The following is a 16,939-nucleotide window of genomic DNA, read 5'->3' as shown; positions in this document are numbered from 1 at the left end:
TACGCTACATCAGCAAACGAGCTAACTAGAGTTGACCGTCGCTAAATAAGCTAAGCTCAAAGGAACGGCAACTCTCGCTTGTTCTTGTTCGATCCTTTTGCGCGTTTTTTTGCACGTTTGAGTGATGCCTCTATATCCAATATCCCTCTTTGCCTCGCCCTTGAGCCTTGGATACAAGAAATGTGGTCTATTCAGAGGGGCTTGAGGTTTGTTTGCTTCTCTGTTTGAGTCAAAGTAGAAGTCGACACCAACAACAAAGCGCGGATTGAGTAGACTAAACACCCTGTATTTGTGTTGTTGGGACGTGTGAAATAGGGAATGTGGATAGACATGCCTGTCACACTGTACTGTACTGTACTGTATCTCTTCTAACTGGACTAGCAACCATTTCGTATGACGTATTTAAGTCCCCAGAAATCATTATGATGGATTATGATAGATTTTGTGGATGGAGGGCAGGGGGTGACCATACAATGACCTCTTGTGAGGTCTGGTTGCAGATCACACGGGAAACAAGTGCCTCTGTGGCAATGACAAAACTATCAAGCATGTCACATACAGCCGTATAGTCTATGGAGTGGATAGTGAATACAAGTTTTCTAATGGGAGGAGTTATCTTCAACTGTACAGCTTTTATGGCTTTAAGATAATGTAAAGGCAATAATGATAAAAACTCCAAGGTAAAAGTTTACATTGACTGTGCGTAAAGCCTTGGTAAAAGTTAAAGCTGAAATTCTATGATTTTCGTCGATCTTATACATATAACATTAAAACAGATTTCTTGGTATGCTCATTGCATTTTGATTTGTGATGAACATATATTATCAAGATCTAGATTTCTTCCAATTGTTTTGTTAAATATATAGGAATGTAACGATAATATCCCATAAAGACCTGCCTATAATGGATACGAGTTCAAATTTCAACTGGCTATGATTCGTATGCAATTTATGTACATTTAATGACTTATTTTAGCGCGGAGACCTCCACCAACGCACACTCAATTTTGCATTACAGCCAGACCCTCTCCATTTGTATTACTGTGGGACCGGGACACAATGCCTTTTCTGACAATGACAAAACATACAAATACTGAGATCAGACTCCGAGGGAAGCCAGCCTAACAATGTGCGTTATTCGAGGAGTTAGTCAGAACAATTACTGGGCAGCCAAATTCCGTTCGACCATGAAAATTACATGTTCAGGGAAAATACAAAAATTCACAGGGGCGGAAAAATATAAAAATATCACTAGATTTATCACACTTATTCAGGACTCCTTTTTATAAAAAACATAGTAATTCTTTGCCGAATGATATGTACGTTTTGGCAAGCGCTAATTTTCTAAGATAGTAGGCCAGGAAAAAGAAATTCTTTATATGGTATTAGTCGTCAACACCCCTATGCACAGCAGTGGTGTAGTCCAGCAATGGTACGGCAGATGTGAGTACAGTCATTCATATCAGGCGCATTGTAAAGACTGGGTCGGCGCGGCGACAGAAAGTCAACATTATTATGGGATCATCATGAACAAGACCGGTTCTGGCGGTGTCATGTCTAGTACGAGAGGTGAGGCATCCAAGCGGCCATGTTGTCAGGACTTCTGTGAATGCCTGTGGAAGATGGCAGACGTGAGTGACATGTTCGGGTTGGGGGACGCCTGTCGGGGGCTGTTCTCCCGCGCCAAGTCGACAGCTGAAGGCGCGCGGAGGCAAGGCCGTGGGACCGCCGACGGGACCGACACGCCTTCCGCGGGGGACCCCTGTCCGCAAGACGGCACGAGGCTGGACCATTTGATAGCTGAGCTACGGGCAAATATGGTAGGGAATCTATTCACAAAAACATTGCTTAATACAGCCTCCTAATACTCCTATATTAGGCCTACGTCACATTTCCAAACTGGGGCCCGGCCGGGCAGCTTTCGGGAAAGAAAAGCACCAAACTAGAAAAGACGTAAAGAAAATAGTCGTGAGCATTATTTGTGTAACGGTCATATTTGTACGTATATACATTTCTATTTTCTGTTTCCGCAAACAGCCCGGCCGGGCCATGGGACGTCAGCTTTAAAATCTTTTATGTCATTATAAGGACCCAGGAATAATGGTATTTTAAGCGTCCAAACTTTCCGCCGGTTTTAAGGTCAATGACATGAAACCAAAAACGCATGTCCAGTTTTTTCCCTGAACATATAAAACTCTAAGAATACAAATAATTGCTTTAGTCCAGACCAACACAAACTGTGTAGCATTCAAAAGTGCGTGTCCAACACAAAACCGGCCCTTCAACCCAACCCCAACAACTCTGATTAGCAAGTAAACGAAAGTGGATGTCTAACATACTTCCCTCTTATCGAGACTTATATATAGGACGTCTTGCGAGGAGTGTGTGTGCTATCGCTGGAGGGGAATTAAGAAACGGAAAGACACAGAGTATGTGAGACGACATTCTCTAGCAGATGTTCCTGTCGGTATTTATGTCGTGGAATCGGTAACATGACAGCTACGACGTAAAACCTGGGCCCGGGTGAATCGTTTAGGAATGTAACATCAAACATAGCTGAACACTGTGGCTACACTGGACATGATATGAAGTTTATGGCTTGTCGCTTTTCTTTTAAAATCAACGTTGGAACACAGAACAACTTTCTATTTTTTAATAGCCAATTATCACAATTTATTAGGGAATTTGGAAGGAACAAGGGTCTTTCTGTAACCTTCTTAGAAGAAGCAAGTCAAACAAACAAGTCAACTTTCCATAGTGTTGATGTTCTATTTCATTTTTTACGCAGCCGCGTCCTTGATGGAACATTACAGGAAAAGTCGTTTGTAAGCCTACCGGGAATTCATAACGTTATCGTTATTAAACGTTCCGAATATAAATGTTTAAATCCCGCTATGGGACGGTAGGACCAGCCAAGCGGCGCCATGTTCTCAGTAAGTAGGGTATCAGAAATGTTCCCTCTGATACTACGATATGGCGGGTAGAGTCTGTCCCTTAGATTCCCTGCTTCGTGGTGGGGCATACCTCGCTTTATATTTCTTCTGTTGCGAGGGGAAAACGCGAGCATATCAATGAGGAAATGCTGAACAAGCAGGAACAATGAACAATAAAAGTCTTTATTCAAGTACCAGATACAATTCAGACACGAAAGTGGGTCATTTAAAAAATGCCAAACTGTGATCAAGTATGTCTTTCCTAACGAATCTCAATAAAAAATCTCGTACTCTTTTGAACTCTTTTTCCGTGTATACTTTGAAATATTTAAAGAAGTATTTAAATCGAGGATATATCTTGCTTATGGTCTGCAAGACACAAGTGAATAGGTGTTTTCAAAACATAAACCAATCTGTCTTCCATTTTTCCTTCACATTTTTGTGGAATGTGTCGACCTTTTTGTGCTGTACGTCTAAATTTGGGGGCAACCGGCCACTACAAGGAGAACTATGCGATCAGCAGTTCGGTAAGAAGACCTCCCGCGGCCGGGGTGTAATTTTCTTGAAGAACCCTAGCTCGCTGTCCACACACAAAGGGTCTCAAACTATTAGGAGATGAATACAAGGCGTGACCTCGTAGTGATGGAAGGTCAGCACGGCTTGTTGTGCCCTGATGAAACGGTTCATGTCGCAACACAGGAGGTTCCAAACACGTCGATGTCGGCAAACACGTTTGCTTGTTGAGAAACATTTTGTTGAAAGAGTGCCGACATTCTCTAGGTGGTACAGTCCGTTTGGTGTATGGAAGGGGCGGGTTGAGTTTATACTGCAGCATGTAGAAAAAGAAACCATTGTACACAGCAAATGCAAGGTTTTTACAACCCATGGGAACAATAAAAGTGATGTAGTAATAATGAGTTTTATGACTAGGCAAACGGTAACATGTAATCATATTCAGGCTAACCAAGGACGTTATTGGGCTTACGTAGCTACCCGACTTGAGTTCAGTGACCGTTTCGCAGCTGCAGGGGATTGTTTATACGAAATATGAACACATCCGTGAAAAGACTGACAGAAATGATATGTTTAAAATTGCTACTTCAGACATGAAACATAATGCTACCTTGTAGGTGTTTTTTTAGGGAGGGGGGGCTTTTTATTCTAACGTCAAGTCATATTTTCTATGATAATTGCACCACCCACTCACATCGCCCACTCCCAAATCATTCCATACCACCCAACGCCATCACGGCAGTGCCCGAGGGTTGGGTGAAATTGCAACACACGACAGCTCTAAATTACAAAACGTGGCTTTTGAAAGAATACAAATTGGAGCTTTATCTTTCAACCTCCTTGGTTACACACAATGCGTATTTACAATTGTATCTGCTGACGGACAAGACTGGTAAGACATAAGGTCAGGGTCGACACAGACTAGTGGTTGAGAAAAATAGCAAATAATAATGTTACCTTTATCTAAAGACAGCGGCAGCAATATTATAGATCTATCCAAAAATTCACAACACCATTCGATTTGAGATGGTACTAAGAGATTTAGAACCTTACAAGATTTTCGGTAATCTCTTTCTTGTGACAAGCAAATACATATGCGGGGGCCTCAGGCGTGTTCAAAAGCTCCCATTCCACCAGACGACGATCACGTGTAATATTGCTGAGACACATTTGAAATATCATGCAAAATGTTAAACTATGTTAAACTATGACTGACAAGACAAAAATGGTTAAGACATTCGCTTTTTGTCTATGGAATTCTTTTGGCGATCTGTCGTCGCCAAGTGGAATAGGTCTTGAAAAGACAAAACCGCATTCCTCTGGAACAACGAATCTGACAATATTGTATGAGTGCCATTTTATTGTGGACATTAACGAGAAAAATATCCTCTTCGATCGAAATTTCCACCATTTAGATAGCAGTGGCAAATTAAATTTCTTTATGCAATTGACAAGAAAAGGAACTTGAAGGAAAATGAATGGAAAGCGCTACAATTATAGAGTGATCGGTCCATGGAAACAAGGGGCACTCAATGATTCATAATGGAAACATTCTGCAAGCATTCAGTCGGCTAATCATTGAGGCAACCAGGCAGAATAGCAGATACGTTATCCGACGTGATTTGTAATTACACGGGTATAGCTGAGGGAACGAGATTTCTCACCAAAGCCCGGATTTCCTACTCTAAATGCCGGGCTTGTATCAGTATGTTGATGGCAGATTTTCCCACTGTGCCATCTGGCCCTCTAGTTCTTGATAACAATGATATATGAAAGTTTACAATCCGCGCCACAACACCCAAATACTGTCTCTAGCTATAGACTTATATTATATTTCTCAAGCTAGAAAATCATGGAAACTGTACATAGGAAAAAAAAACGTAAATTTAGACAGAAAGGTATAAAATGTGCTGGCTATGTAGTATAACATAAAACATAAAAATTGTCAATTAGTAATTTTTAAAAGGATTTCCATTCCTTTCTAGGAGTAGGACAAATTTCATCCGCCGTGTGGAAAGGATGTACTTCAAAATCTCCTAAATATTTATTTTCGCTCACAATGGTGACGACACGATACAAAATAGCTGTCTCCAGAGTAAATTTGCCGTGAGAAACCTTATTATGGCTTGACAAAGGTGACATACAGAGGTGTCTGGTCCCTTGACGACAGGTCCGTGGGGCCGCCATTGTGCCGCCATTTTGCATAATCGCCATTCCGCCGTGAAAAATAGGATTTCGTTTTGAAATTATTCCAGCCTTTCTTCTCATTATGTTCCTGCTTTGTTACCTTACAGAAAAGTAAATCCTGATAGAGGAGAACAGTTTAGTCATCTTTAGTCTAGCTAGGCACGTTAAATCTGGTTTCTGCTTGTATTTTTTTACGGATAATAAAACTACGACAAGGAACCGTCTTTTGCTCAGTCTGCTCCGTTAATTCAGGTTACTACTATCTACTACCTGTATTTAGATTATCTGTATACTTTTCCACCAATGTTATTATAAGTATACGCCTATGTTAACGTTATTGACACATGACCTGTCAAAGTGAGAACACGACACCCCTAATTACTGGAGACAAGCTAAGGACTCCCGTCTTCGTCAATTGTCAGAGCAAGGATTAGTCAAAAAGTAGAATTAGGTAGGGAAGCATATAAATACGAAGCATTGTAACTGCCTGGCCCTTTACTAGAAGTAGGATACGTAAGAGAGATGACTCTGTCCATGTTTTGCAACTATAAATAACGTTATACGCGTTGATTTCGTCAATTTTCTTGGTCAACATCTGAACCTTAAAAGCATGACGGAGACTGTGGGAGCATTTGGGTGGTATAATGTAAAGGGGGCTTATAATGAAATGTCAAGATAGTACTAATTCATTTTACTTTTCTGTTTTCACAGATTGACCTGATATCTCTAGACGTGGATGTTCTTCGACAGTTTCTTCACGTTTACGAAGAAATAGAGGACCTAAAACTACAGAGGCAGTTTGCTAGCGACGGATACGACACGGCCAGCACCTACTCTTACGAGTCAGGTTCAAGTGTAGAGTCTCTTCAGAGTGTGGGACGCCCCCTGTCGGGAGGTTTTGACAATGCAATGACGTATCAGTCGAGGGGTTCAAGGTTTCTTGAAGTGCCGAGAAGAGGTGGTTCCTGCTCTCCTAAGCTTGGCTCCCCCAGATTAAGGCGGCCTCTTTCGGACTCTTCTGGGACATTTTGTTTTTCACAATCTACCACAAAAGGGGAATCCTCTCCGATAGAGAATAGCGTAGCCATGGTTGCCTCGGAAGAACACCTCCTATCAGGAACAAGCGGAGTTGCAGGGAAACAGAAAGGCAGTTCGCAAGCTTACGACAAGCATTACAGCCAACGTACAACAGATAACACAAGAGTTCATACTGTTTCACACGATCTGAGAATGCTATCCTTAGCTGATGATAGACAGCTATCAGTGCCCAGTATTGAAGTTACTTCAGTACAAGACTCACAGGATCAACCGTATGATCACAGCACACGCGTAGGCGTACATGCAGACGGCCTTCTTACAACCAAGACGTCTTTACAAGATGCTGTGACCAGCCAAATCCCCCCACAGCTACCCAAGAAGGAGAGAAAAGGAAAGGTAACTCCCTACCAAAGTAACGGCGATAGCTATCAGCAGGGACTGGACGAAGAAACCGCTAGACTTATCCGAACGTGCGAAGAATACATGCTGATCTCAGACAGAGCATCACAATCAATACCTGTGAATAACAAAATAAAACCAGTACCGAATGTACAGAGCATTAATACATATCAAAATGGGTACAATCAAAGTTGGTCTCGGACTAATATGAACTTTTCTCTCAGTGACAGAAGGAATGTTGACGTCACTCCAGAGCGGACACGGCCTGTGTGTAGAATACGGCCCGGCATTGAGGCTGTACATGATCATGTAGGGAGCGCATGCGCACAGGGGGAGGGGGACTATATGGTTATGCTTCCGATCATCAGGGTCTCAGGTCATTAGCTTCTATGCAAGACAAGTAGAACCATTGTCATAAACTTGCAACAAACATTCCTTCATGTTTTTTTCCCTACACATCTGCATTATATGAATATGCAAAATCATACCATATCAAAGATTTTTGCACAAAGATTTTCGCTCACAATAGCCTGACTAAATCAAGCTTCTAGAAGCCATTTCACCCGTCAGGCGCCTCGAGAAGGAGGCCCAATAAGGCCTACGTCACATTTACAACCGGGTCCCGGCCGAGCAGCATTCAGGAGTGAAAAGTATGATATAAAAGACACAGAACTACAGATGACGTAAAGAGAATAGTCGTTGTCATTATGTGTATATTTTTTTATGTACACATTGCTATCTTTCGTTTCGACAAACAGCCCGACCGGGTCCGGTTTGGAAATGTCGTTAGCATAAGTGAAGGCTCCGACAAGGAGAGATTGTAAAGCACAGACTACATTCACAAGAGATAAGCTGTGAAAGGCACGAGACTGGTAGAAGTGATGAATTTGTAGAGCGTAATATGTACTCACGGCGACATGAGCTGCAGAAAGTATGGGAGTATGGAAGAATGAGAAAGTTTAAAGTCCAAGAGACAAGGACTCAAGGAATGGACAGAGACTTATGAATAAAAGGATTCTGTAGGATTAAGGAAATGTTCTGATGGATGAAGCTTGGATGATGGTGCTGAGCAGTGTTCAAGGGTGGAATAAAGTGGATAACAAAGACTGGTTTGGCAAGGATTTTTAGTGCTCGGTATTTTTTTTAATCATTCTGTAGGTAAAGAATATTGCTACAAGTAGTATTCTGTCTTTCGCCATGGTTTAGTAAGAAAACGCTAAACAAAGTTACATTGGACAACAAAACATCAGAAATATCAAGATATTATCATGAATATCTATTAGACATTAGGCAAACAACAACTGATGTATCGGCTGTATCACACTACCTTCAAGGTAGGGGCGTCATCAGTCTGTAAAACATTCTGAAGTAATTAAAAATACTGCTTCGAATTCGGTACTTAAAATCACTACGTTTCGTCGGGACATCATCACTTAGCAAAATATCAAAATCCAAACAAATCCATCAAAATGATCTGTAGTTATACATGTTGGTGCGAACGCACATGCACAAACAGTCCCACCATCGGAGACGAACCTCCTCCCCGGAGAGAATTGAGTCACCTATGGTCATTTTACATGCTATTTGGACGAGGACGAGCAAAAACGTCAAAGTTGAATTGAATATTATAGCAATATCACACACATATCTTTGCACAATATGGTAATACCTATGGAGCCCACCCACAACGCACTACCCGGAAGTGAATACTTTTTCAGTTTCGGCTTTTTGACGTGTTTTTAGGCGTTTTATCGGGCTTTTATTTTGTGATGTTTTCTCTATGTCTTTAAGCCAAACTAGTAGGAGGTGACATCAGGATGTGTCACGTTTTGGGCGCCATGGACAGCGTAAGCATAATATGTTGACTTATTCATACCCATATATATCCATACATGTATATGTCTGTTTATAGACCTTACGAAAGTCGCTGTACTTTTGTCGTGTCAATAAAGATTTCTATAAGCATTAATAAGCAACCCATTAATAAGTTGTTGGGCTTGTTACGACCAGAATAAAAAAAAAAACTGTAAATGCAGAAACTTTCGCGGCGGATTAATGTTCGCGGTTTTCGCGGCGGCCGCTTCACCACTTATGTGGAATTCAAAACCACCGCGAATTTAAAACCACCGCGAAGATTTTTCCATAACAGTAAGAGACTACAGTGCATGGTGCTACCGCGAAATTAAATCCACCGAGAAAAGTCAATTTTCCCCCTACCGCGAAATTAAAGCGAACTTAAATGTATTTACAGTATCTGTGCTTTGATTATAGTAGGAGACTTTCCTGTCTGTCCCTAACCTTGGTCTTCAGCTCTAAAAGGTGTATTTTTCTCAGCTTCTGCCGTGAGTAAGGATTAGAAATGCGAAGCAGAACCAATTTGCACATGCCGGGGGGGGGGGGGGGGGGGCAGTCAGAGTTTGACGGCCTATGCAAATATCTCACCTCAGCAACGTCAAAGGTCTTTCCCTGACATAAGTCACGAGATCCAAACATGGCTGCCATACTTTTGAAAGCTTCTAAAAGGGGGACGTTACGGAGAATCCCAACGGGGTTGTCTCCTACAGGCGTCAAGGGGCCCAAAAATCCCAAGGTTAACAAGGTTTGTTTTTCTCAGGCCCCCGATTTAAACGGAGCAGCTCTCCAACTAGTTGAAACCCATATCGACTGGGCTTCCCAACTGGGGGCCCATCCTGTACAAATTAGGGGGAAAAAAAGGTTGCCTGATTCTCACAGCTCCAAGTTTCCTGAGTTCCTCGCACCACCTAAAGACGGGTACGTCCATGTCTTTACTCCCGTGGAGAAGGTCGACTGTTCTCCTGAGGAGTGTGCTCCAGCGATGCGACAGGTGATCCGGAACGTCTTGGAAAGGCGCAAGGAAGGCGCCTTGCTTTTCCGAGGACTGCCTCTGGCGACTGCGGAAGATTTTTCAAGGGCTTTGGTCAACCTGGGCCTGAAGCTGACCAACTACGAAGGGGGAATCGGCGTCAGGCAAAGGTTGGCTGAGGCGGTGGACACGGCGAGCGACGATCCACCCGAGTTTTGTATCGAGCCCCACAATGAGATGGCATACACTCCACACTTCCCTGAAAAGGTTAGTGTATACGTAGTAAGCGAAGAAAGAAATCTAAAGCATAGCCATATGCGAGCATTTAAACTTAAACTCCTTAGAGAAGAGCTATCGACAATCAATGAGGTAAAAAAGACGTAAACTAAGTATCTGCAGGTGTAATCGTCTTCAAATCAATCACACCTGCAGCGACTAGGCTTTGGTCCTTTTACTTCAATAAAAACTTTTTACCTTTCATTTGTCCTGAAATGGATGTTAGGTATGCCAACTAAAATAAAGCTTTTTTTTTTTAAATTCAAATGGTAATTTCCAGGTAATGTTTTTCTGCCTGGACCCGCCGTCTCCCGGTGCTGGTGGTGAGACTGTGATCGCAGACGTGCGAGAAATCCTGCCTCGTCTGGACAAGGACGTGGTGGACAAGTTTGAGAAGCTTGGAGTGATGTACTGGCATCACCTGCCCTCCCACACTCCTGGAGCATACCTATCCTGGCAGAAGGTATGAACCTGCTAATCATTTCATTTATTAGATCGCCGACACGAAGAACAACAAGATAATGGCATTTTCTCTTCCAAAAGACAAGGACGTATTACTAGTACTATAATTGTATGCATTTTCAGTCGCTCCAGACCGAAGACAGGGCTGCTGTAGAGAAACACATGAGAGCGAACAACACAAGCTGGAAGTGGGAAGATGACAACCTATCATGGTGGATCACCCTGCCATCAATGCTAACATACAGAGGTTAGTATATATATATATATATATATATATATATATATATATAAATATAGTGATTGTGGGGAGGGGGCCAGATGCAGAGCATGTTGTTATCATGTGAGGTGCTGTGCCTCACACGACACTCAATTTGAAAGCACACTCAATTTGAAAGCACAAACTGGTACAACAATCATCAAAAAACGTAGGCAACACATGTGACCGTCAATGCCATTGTCCTTTATTTTTCAGGAGAGAAACTGTGGTTCTGCGCCATCCATGGTAATAACGCATCATACTTCAAAGCCCATCCTCTCTGGTTCGACAAGGACATCCCCGATCATCACTTCCCCTTCACCACCTACTATGGGGACGGCACCGACATTGAGGCGGAAGTTCTCCAGCACATCCGTGATGTTCACTGGCAGGTACGTAGGAATGAAAGCATACGAGGACACTTTGGAGCTTCTACTAAACCCTTCACTGATTATTTAAGTAGTTTTCTTACGGGCTTCCGTACGAAGGAATGTGTCCTCATTCGGGACCAAGCGTGTCAAGCGACACAAACTAGATAACGAATGGTTTCGTACCTTAAACCACAGCCTGACAACCTTAACAAAAGGTAACAGGTGTCAGTAGCTTCTATTGATCAGGAATGCGGTTGAACTAGACTACTAGCATCTTATCTACATGCAAGATACATCCTAGAAATACAAATGTAAACGAGGTTATGACTTTTTATTCTTGTTGACAGGTTTCCATGGGTTTCCAACTGCAGAAGGGTGACTTCCTGGTCCTGAACAACATGTACTGCCAGCATGCCAGACTCGGCTTTACCGGTAAACGGAAACTTGCCATCGCGTTGGCCATGCAGGACCAGGACTATCCGGAGGACTACTGAGTTTTAATCGTTTCCAATAGTCAGTCTTTCAATTATCAAGTGGCAAGTAATTAGTCCGTCTACGAAAGTTTATCGTTATTATGGAAGCATGAACGATACAATGATTTGACAGGTATGAAATAGAGTGGAACGCCGTAGTAAAACATTATATATTTGTAATGGTGACAATGTGACAATGACATTAGACAAGGATGTAAAATTTTCAACAGTAGCACTCATGCTCTGGTGATTAGTTTGGGTACCCGCATGTATATGTTGGACTGTGGAAATACAATAAATGTGACTGTTTGTACCCTCACTGTTGATAGTTGCATCATCATTGCGTTCGTTCGGCTGTTTGCCTATAACATGCATTGGCATAATACCGGCCGTAAGACTTATACCGGCCAATCAAAACTAATGGAATTTAAAGAGATCTACACGTGCAACAATAGTTATTTCTGAGGTATGCACACTTCAGACATCTAGGTGTCCAATGCATCATTTACAAAGCATCGATAACAATGCATTCGAAGACAACAAGGCCAAAAGTTTTCAGTTCATTTTCGGGGCAGGCGAGCTCGTCGTGGGACAAACACACTGTCATGTTCATCGCCAGATTTGTAGATAATAATCACATGTGCTCACGGCACAAGAGGAGCATGATTCAACAGCAATCTTGAATGGGTCAAATTGAACGTACGCCGCCATTTTCCCGCCATTCTTAATGCTACGCCAGCTGTAAAGTTTTACGTCATAGCGGTTGTGACGGACCAAAATTAAATGAAAATTCTTGTCAGTATACGCCCATTTTCTCATGACTTTTTGTATGCTCATGCAGGTTTTTGTTTTGTGCAACTACTAACAGTAAAGGAAGGAACAACAGAGGATGTATAAAGGTACATAGCGGCAGTTAATTGTGCCGTGTTTCGTTCGGCCGGTATTATTGCACCCCCTTCCAACCACGCGCCCGTTCTCCGTGCAATTCCGCGGTGTGTTCCAATTACGATATTACGTTTTTAGCAGGACAAGAGAGACAAAATAATATATACAGAAGAAGTGGCAAAGGTAAGCTGTAACAGCAACATGTAACTGGAGATAATGATGCGTTGATCATTTGCCAAATTAGCATTGCTTGAGAAATTGCAGTAAACCGGCCGGTATTATGCCAATGGATGTTACCAATATTAACATTGATAGTGTAGTAGTTGTTTTAGGGTGACTGAGTCCATGGTACTTTTTGATCAACTTTTTCCTATCTGAACAAAGACTTGCCATGGCTTCTCATGGCTCAACTATTTTGAATTGCTATAAATGTAAAAAAAAATATTACTTGATAGATGTCCACATATCGTTACAAATTCACACACATATCTTTTGTCCAAACGAGGTCGCCCACGAGGCCACAACCACTGAACCCTGACCCGCGCTCGCCTGAAGTAACATCAGAATAGGTCACATTTTGAGCACCCTGTTTTATTGACGGCGTAAGCAGTGACCGAGTTGTTGGACCTGTTTACTACTTACCAAAATGTATGCATTTAGATCCACTGGCAGGATGTTCATGTTTAGCCGTGGCGGCCCCACTCTTGCTTCTCTGGTTCACAAGGTGCGTTTCTGTCAGGCCTCCGCTCTAAACGGAGCAGCCCTCCAACTAGTTGAAGCGCACGTCGACTGGGCTTCCCAGCTGACGGCCCATCCTGCACGAATCAGGGGGAGAAAATGGCTGCCTGGTTCTCACAGTCCCAAGTTTCCTGAGTTCCTCGCTCAACCTAAAGACGGGTACGTCCATGTCTTTACTCCCGTGGAGAAGGTCGACTGTTCTCCTGAGGAGTGTGCTCCAGCGATGCGACAGGTGATCCGGGACGTCTTGGAAAGGCGTAAGGAAGGCGCCTTGCTTTTCCGAGGCCTGCCTCTGGTGACAGCGGAAGATTTTTCAAGGGCGTTGGTTAAATTGGGCCTGAAGCTGATCAACTACGAAGGGGGAAGCGGCATCAGACAAAGGCTGGCTGAGGCGGTGGACACGGCGAGCGACGAGCCACCCGAGTTTTGCATTGAGCCCCATAATGAGATGGCATACACTCCACACTTCCCTGAAAAGGTTAGTGTATACGTAGTAAGCGAAGAAATAAACCTAAAGCATAGCCATATGCGAGCGTTTGAATTTAAACTCTTCAGAGAACAGCTAGCGACAACAAATGAGGTAAAAAAAGACGTAAACTAAGTATCTGCAGGTGTACTCGTCTTCAAATCAATCGTACCTGCAGCGACTAGGCTTTCGTCCTTTCAGTTCAATAAAAACTATTTGCCTTTCATTTCTTCTGAAATGGATGTTAAGTATGCCAAATAAGATAAAGCTTTATTTGTGAAATTCATAACATAATTTCCAGGTTATGTTTTTCTGCCTGGACCCGCCGTCTCCCGGTGCTGGTGGCGAGACTGTGATCGCAGACGTGCGAGAAATCCTGCCTCGTCTGGACAAGGACGTGGTGGACAAGTTTGAGAAGCTTGGAGTGATGTACTGGCATCACCTGCCCTCCCACACACCTGGAGCATATAACTCCTGGCAAAAGGTAAGGCCTGATGATTTCTCAGATCACCGACACGAGCAACATCATAGACATATCAACAACAGAAAGATATTTTCTCTTCCAAATGTAAACATGTTTTTCCATTGTACGGACTTTAGTTGTTCCAGACCGAGGACCGGGCTGCTGTAGAGAAACACTTGATAGCGAACAACACAAGCTGGAAGTGGGAAGATGACAACCTATCATGGTGGATCACCATGCCACCCATGCTTACATACAGAGGTTAGCATATTTCAGTATAGTGATTCTGGGGAGGAGAACAGAGCATGTTGTTATGACTGGTACTGGAGTTTTCGGTTTATCTGACATTTTCATGTTTGTAAGCCATGTCGGAAAACAATAGCTCTTTGAATAAAGAAACACCACAGTGAGCGATACTTAAAGGGTATGAGGTTTGGTTTTTATAAAGTTGGGAAGATGTGTCTGAATTCTGAAAGCTTGTATATGTTTTTCTTGATATTTGGAAGGATATCATGTAAGGTGCTGTACCTCACACGACACTCAATTTGAAAGCATAAACTCGTATGCCGGTAAATAAATCATAAAGTAAGAAACGTAGGCAACGCATGTTAACGTCAAAGTCATTATCATTTGTTTTTCAGGAGAAAAGCTGTGGTTCTGTGCCATCCATGGTAATAACGCATCATACTTCAGAGCCAACCCTCTCTGGTTCGACAAGGACATCCCCGATCATCACTTCCCCTTCACCACCTACTATGGGGACGGCACCGACATTGAGGCGGAAGTTCTCCAGCACATCCGGGATGTTCACTGGCAGGTACGTAGCATGAAAGCCTAATAGTATGAGGACACTTTGCAGCTTCTACTAAACCGTTCACAGATGATTCACGTAGTTTTCTTATAGGCTTCCGTACGAGGGAATGTGTCCTCGTTCTGGACCAAGCATGTCAAGCGACACAAACTAGATAACGAATGGTTTCACACATCAACCACAGCCTGACAACCTTAACAAAAGGTAAAAGGTGTCAGTAGCTTCTATTAACCAGGAGTGCGGTTGGACACCATAAAGTAGACTGTAGACTACTAGTATCTTATCTACATGCAAGATACTTCCTAGAAATACAAATGCAAACGAGAGTATGACGTTTTATTCCTGTTGACAGGTTTCCATGGGTTTCCAAATGCAGAAGGGTGACTTCCTGGTCCTGAACAACATGTACTGCCAGCATGCCAGACTCGGCTTTACCGGGAAGCGGAAACTTGCCGTCGCCTTGGCCATGCAGGATCAGGACTATCCGGAGGACTACTGAGTTTAGAACCGTTTTCATTAGTCAATCTTTCAAACGGTATCATATAAACTGACACGCTATTGATTAAGTCCAAAAAATGCACCTGAACAGTTGATAGAACATAAACGATGTCGAAAATGTAATGATTTGACAAGAAGTGGAACGATATAGTAAAATATTATGTTGATATATGACGTTGGACAAACATTTGTGATTTTCCTTACTGGTGAATGAAGCTTGGATGATAAGCTTTTCGACAAGATGCGGCGCCTGAACCAGGTGGTGACCCCCCCCCCCCCCCCCCCCATACAAGTGTCATGTGGTGTTATTGTGTACGTATCTTGGGGAGGAGGATAACTAGTGTGATACAGAAATGTGATTTTTTTTCACTGGTGAATAATGCTTGGGTGATATGCTTTTGTACTGGACTGTGGCAATACAACGTTACTGAATTTCTACTCTTCCTGGGAGTATTTGCGTCATTGTTTCCTTCTTTTGTTTTCCCTGTACCGATGCAATTGTATTTATCTTTACAGTGCAGAGTGCAGTAAATCTTTAAGGGTAACTCCATTCAGGACACTTTTTGATCAATTTTGTCTTATCTGAACAAAGATCTAACATAATTGCTAGTGGCTCGGCCTATACGAAGTGCTGCTATTTTCAAATATGAATTGATGAATGTTCACATTTTGGCACAAAATCACACACATTTCTATTGTGTCACTGAGGTCGCAGACTACAATTGTCCTCTGATCCGTGCTACCCGGAAGCGACATGCCTCGGAATGTGTCACTTCCTGAGCACCCTGTACTACTGACAACGTAAGCCGAGACCAAATAGACAAGTTTACGACCAAGTGTTTGTGTTAAGATACATTGTCAGGCATCTGGCGTAAGAGGAGCAACTGCAAAACTAGGAGAAATACATGTCGACTGGACTCCCTAGCTGAAGTCCCGTACTGCACAAATCAGGGGGACATGGTTGCCTAGTTGCCTATAGATAAGTTCAATAATGTACGGTCTTTGGAAATACTGTATCTCACCTTAGGACCTTGAAAGGTCGTTCAACTTTGCCTTACATGGGTCACGAATGTCAAACATGGCGGCCATACTAGTGCCTGCTACCAGAAGTGAGATGTTACGTGTTGCCCCAGCTATGTGGAATCGTATTGGCTTCAAGGTGCGCAATAATCACGTATCAACGTCTTTCGATACCGAAGTCAACCTCGTGGAGACCCACGTTGACTGGGGAAGCCAAGCTAAACTCCACCCGGCACGGATTAGGGGAAGGAAATGGCTACCTGGATCGGCTAGTCCTAACTTTCCCGAGTTTCTCAAGCCGCCCAAGGACGGCTACCCGTAGTCTCA

General features: G+C 42.9%; 3 protein-coding genes across 3 annotated transcripts in view; all 3 read left to right on the top strand.

Annotated features, from left to right (window-relative positions):
* Positions 1–1,415: 1,415 nt before the first annotated feature.
* LOC118432478 lies at positions 1,416–8,175 on the top strand. Its single transcript, XM_035844066.1, has 2 exons — positions 1,416–1,819; positions 6,344–8,175. Exons 1-2 carry the CDS (start codon positions 1,526–1,528, stop codon positions 7,451–7,453), a joined length of 1,404 nt encoding a protein of 467 aa, XP_035699959.1. The 5' UTR covers positions 1,416–1,525; the 3' UTR covers positions 7,454–8,175.
* A 1,385-nt stretch (positions 8,176–9,560) lies between these two features.
* On the top strand, positions 9,561–12,050 carry LOC118431482 (clavaminate synthase-like protein At3g21360). Its single transcript, XM_035842723.1, has 5 exons — positions 9,561–10,160; positions 10,450–10,632; positions 10,755–10,878; positions 11,104–11,279; positions 11,606–12,050. Exons 1-5 carry the CDS (start codon positions 9,561–9,563, stop codon positions 11,750–11,752), a joined length of 1,230 nt encoding a protein of 409 aa, XP_035698616.1. The 3' UTR covers positions 11,753–12,050.
* A 1,204-nt stretch (positions 12,051–13,254) lies between these two features.
* LOC118431937 overlaps positions 13,255–16,939 on the top strand; it is a 15,515-nt gene continuing 11,830 nt past the window's right edge. The window contains exons 1-3 of the mRNA XM_035843385.1: positions 13,255–13,832; positions 14,122–14,304; positions 14,421–14,544. Of these exons, the coding sequence (XP_035699278.1) occupies positions 13,263–13,832; positions 14,122–14,304; positions 14,421–14,544 (877 nt within the window). The 5' untranslated portion in view covers positions 13,255–13,262. The remainder of the gene's footprint in view (positions 13,833–14,121; positions 14,305–14,420; positions 14,545–16,939) is intronic.

This window comes from Branchiostoma floridae, chromosome 15 (assembly GCF_000003815.2).
Source record: "Branchiostoma floridae strain S238N-H82 chromosome 15, Bfl_VNyyK, whole genome shotgun sequence".
In the NCBI taxonomy this organism is placed as follows: Eukaryota; Metazoa; Chordata; class Leptocardii; order Amphioxiformes; family Branchiostomatidae; genus Branchiostoma; species Branchiostoma floridae.
Note: the sequence above shows the minus strand (reverse complement) of the source record. Positions and strands in the feature narration are given on the sequence as shown.

Excerpts from the sequence above, each read along its gene's own strand:
- LOC118432478 (XM_035844066.1), top strand. The coding sequence starts at position 1,526 with ATGAACAAGACCGGTTCTGGCGGTGTCATGTCTAGTACGAGAGGTGAG. Across the intron at positions 1,820-6,343 it reads CTGAGCTACGGGCAAATATG|ATTGACCTGATATCTCTAGA; the intron begins GTAGGGAATCTA and ends CTGTTTTCACAG.
- LOC118431482 (XM_035842723.1), top strand. The coding sequence starts at position 9,561 with ATGGCTGCCATACTTTTGAAAGCTTCTAAAAGGGGGACGTTACGGAGA. Across the intron at positions 10,161-10,449 it reads CTCCACACTTCCCTGAAAAG|GTAATGTTTTTCTGCCTGGA; the intron begins GTTAGTGTATAC and ends GGTAATTTCCAG. Across the intron at positions 11,280-11,605 it reads TCCGTGATGTTCACTGGCAG|GTTTCCATGGGTTTCCAACT; the intron begins GTACGTAGGAAT and ends TCTTGTTGACAG.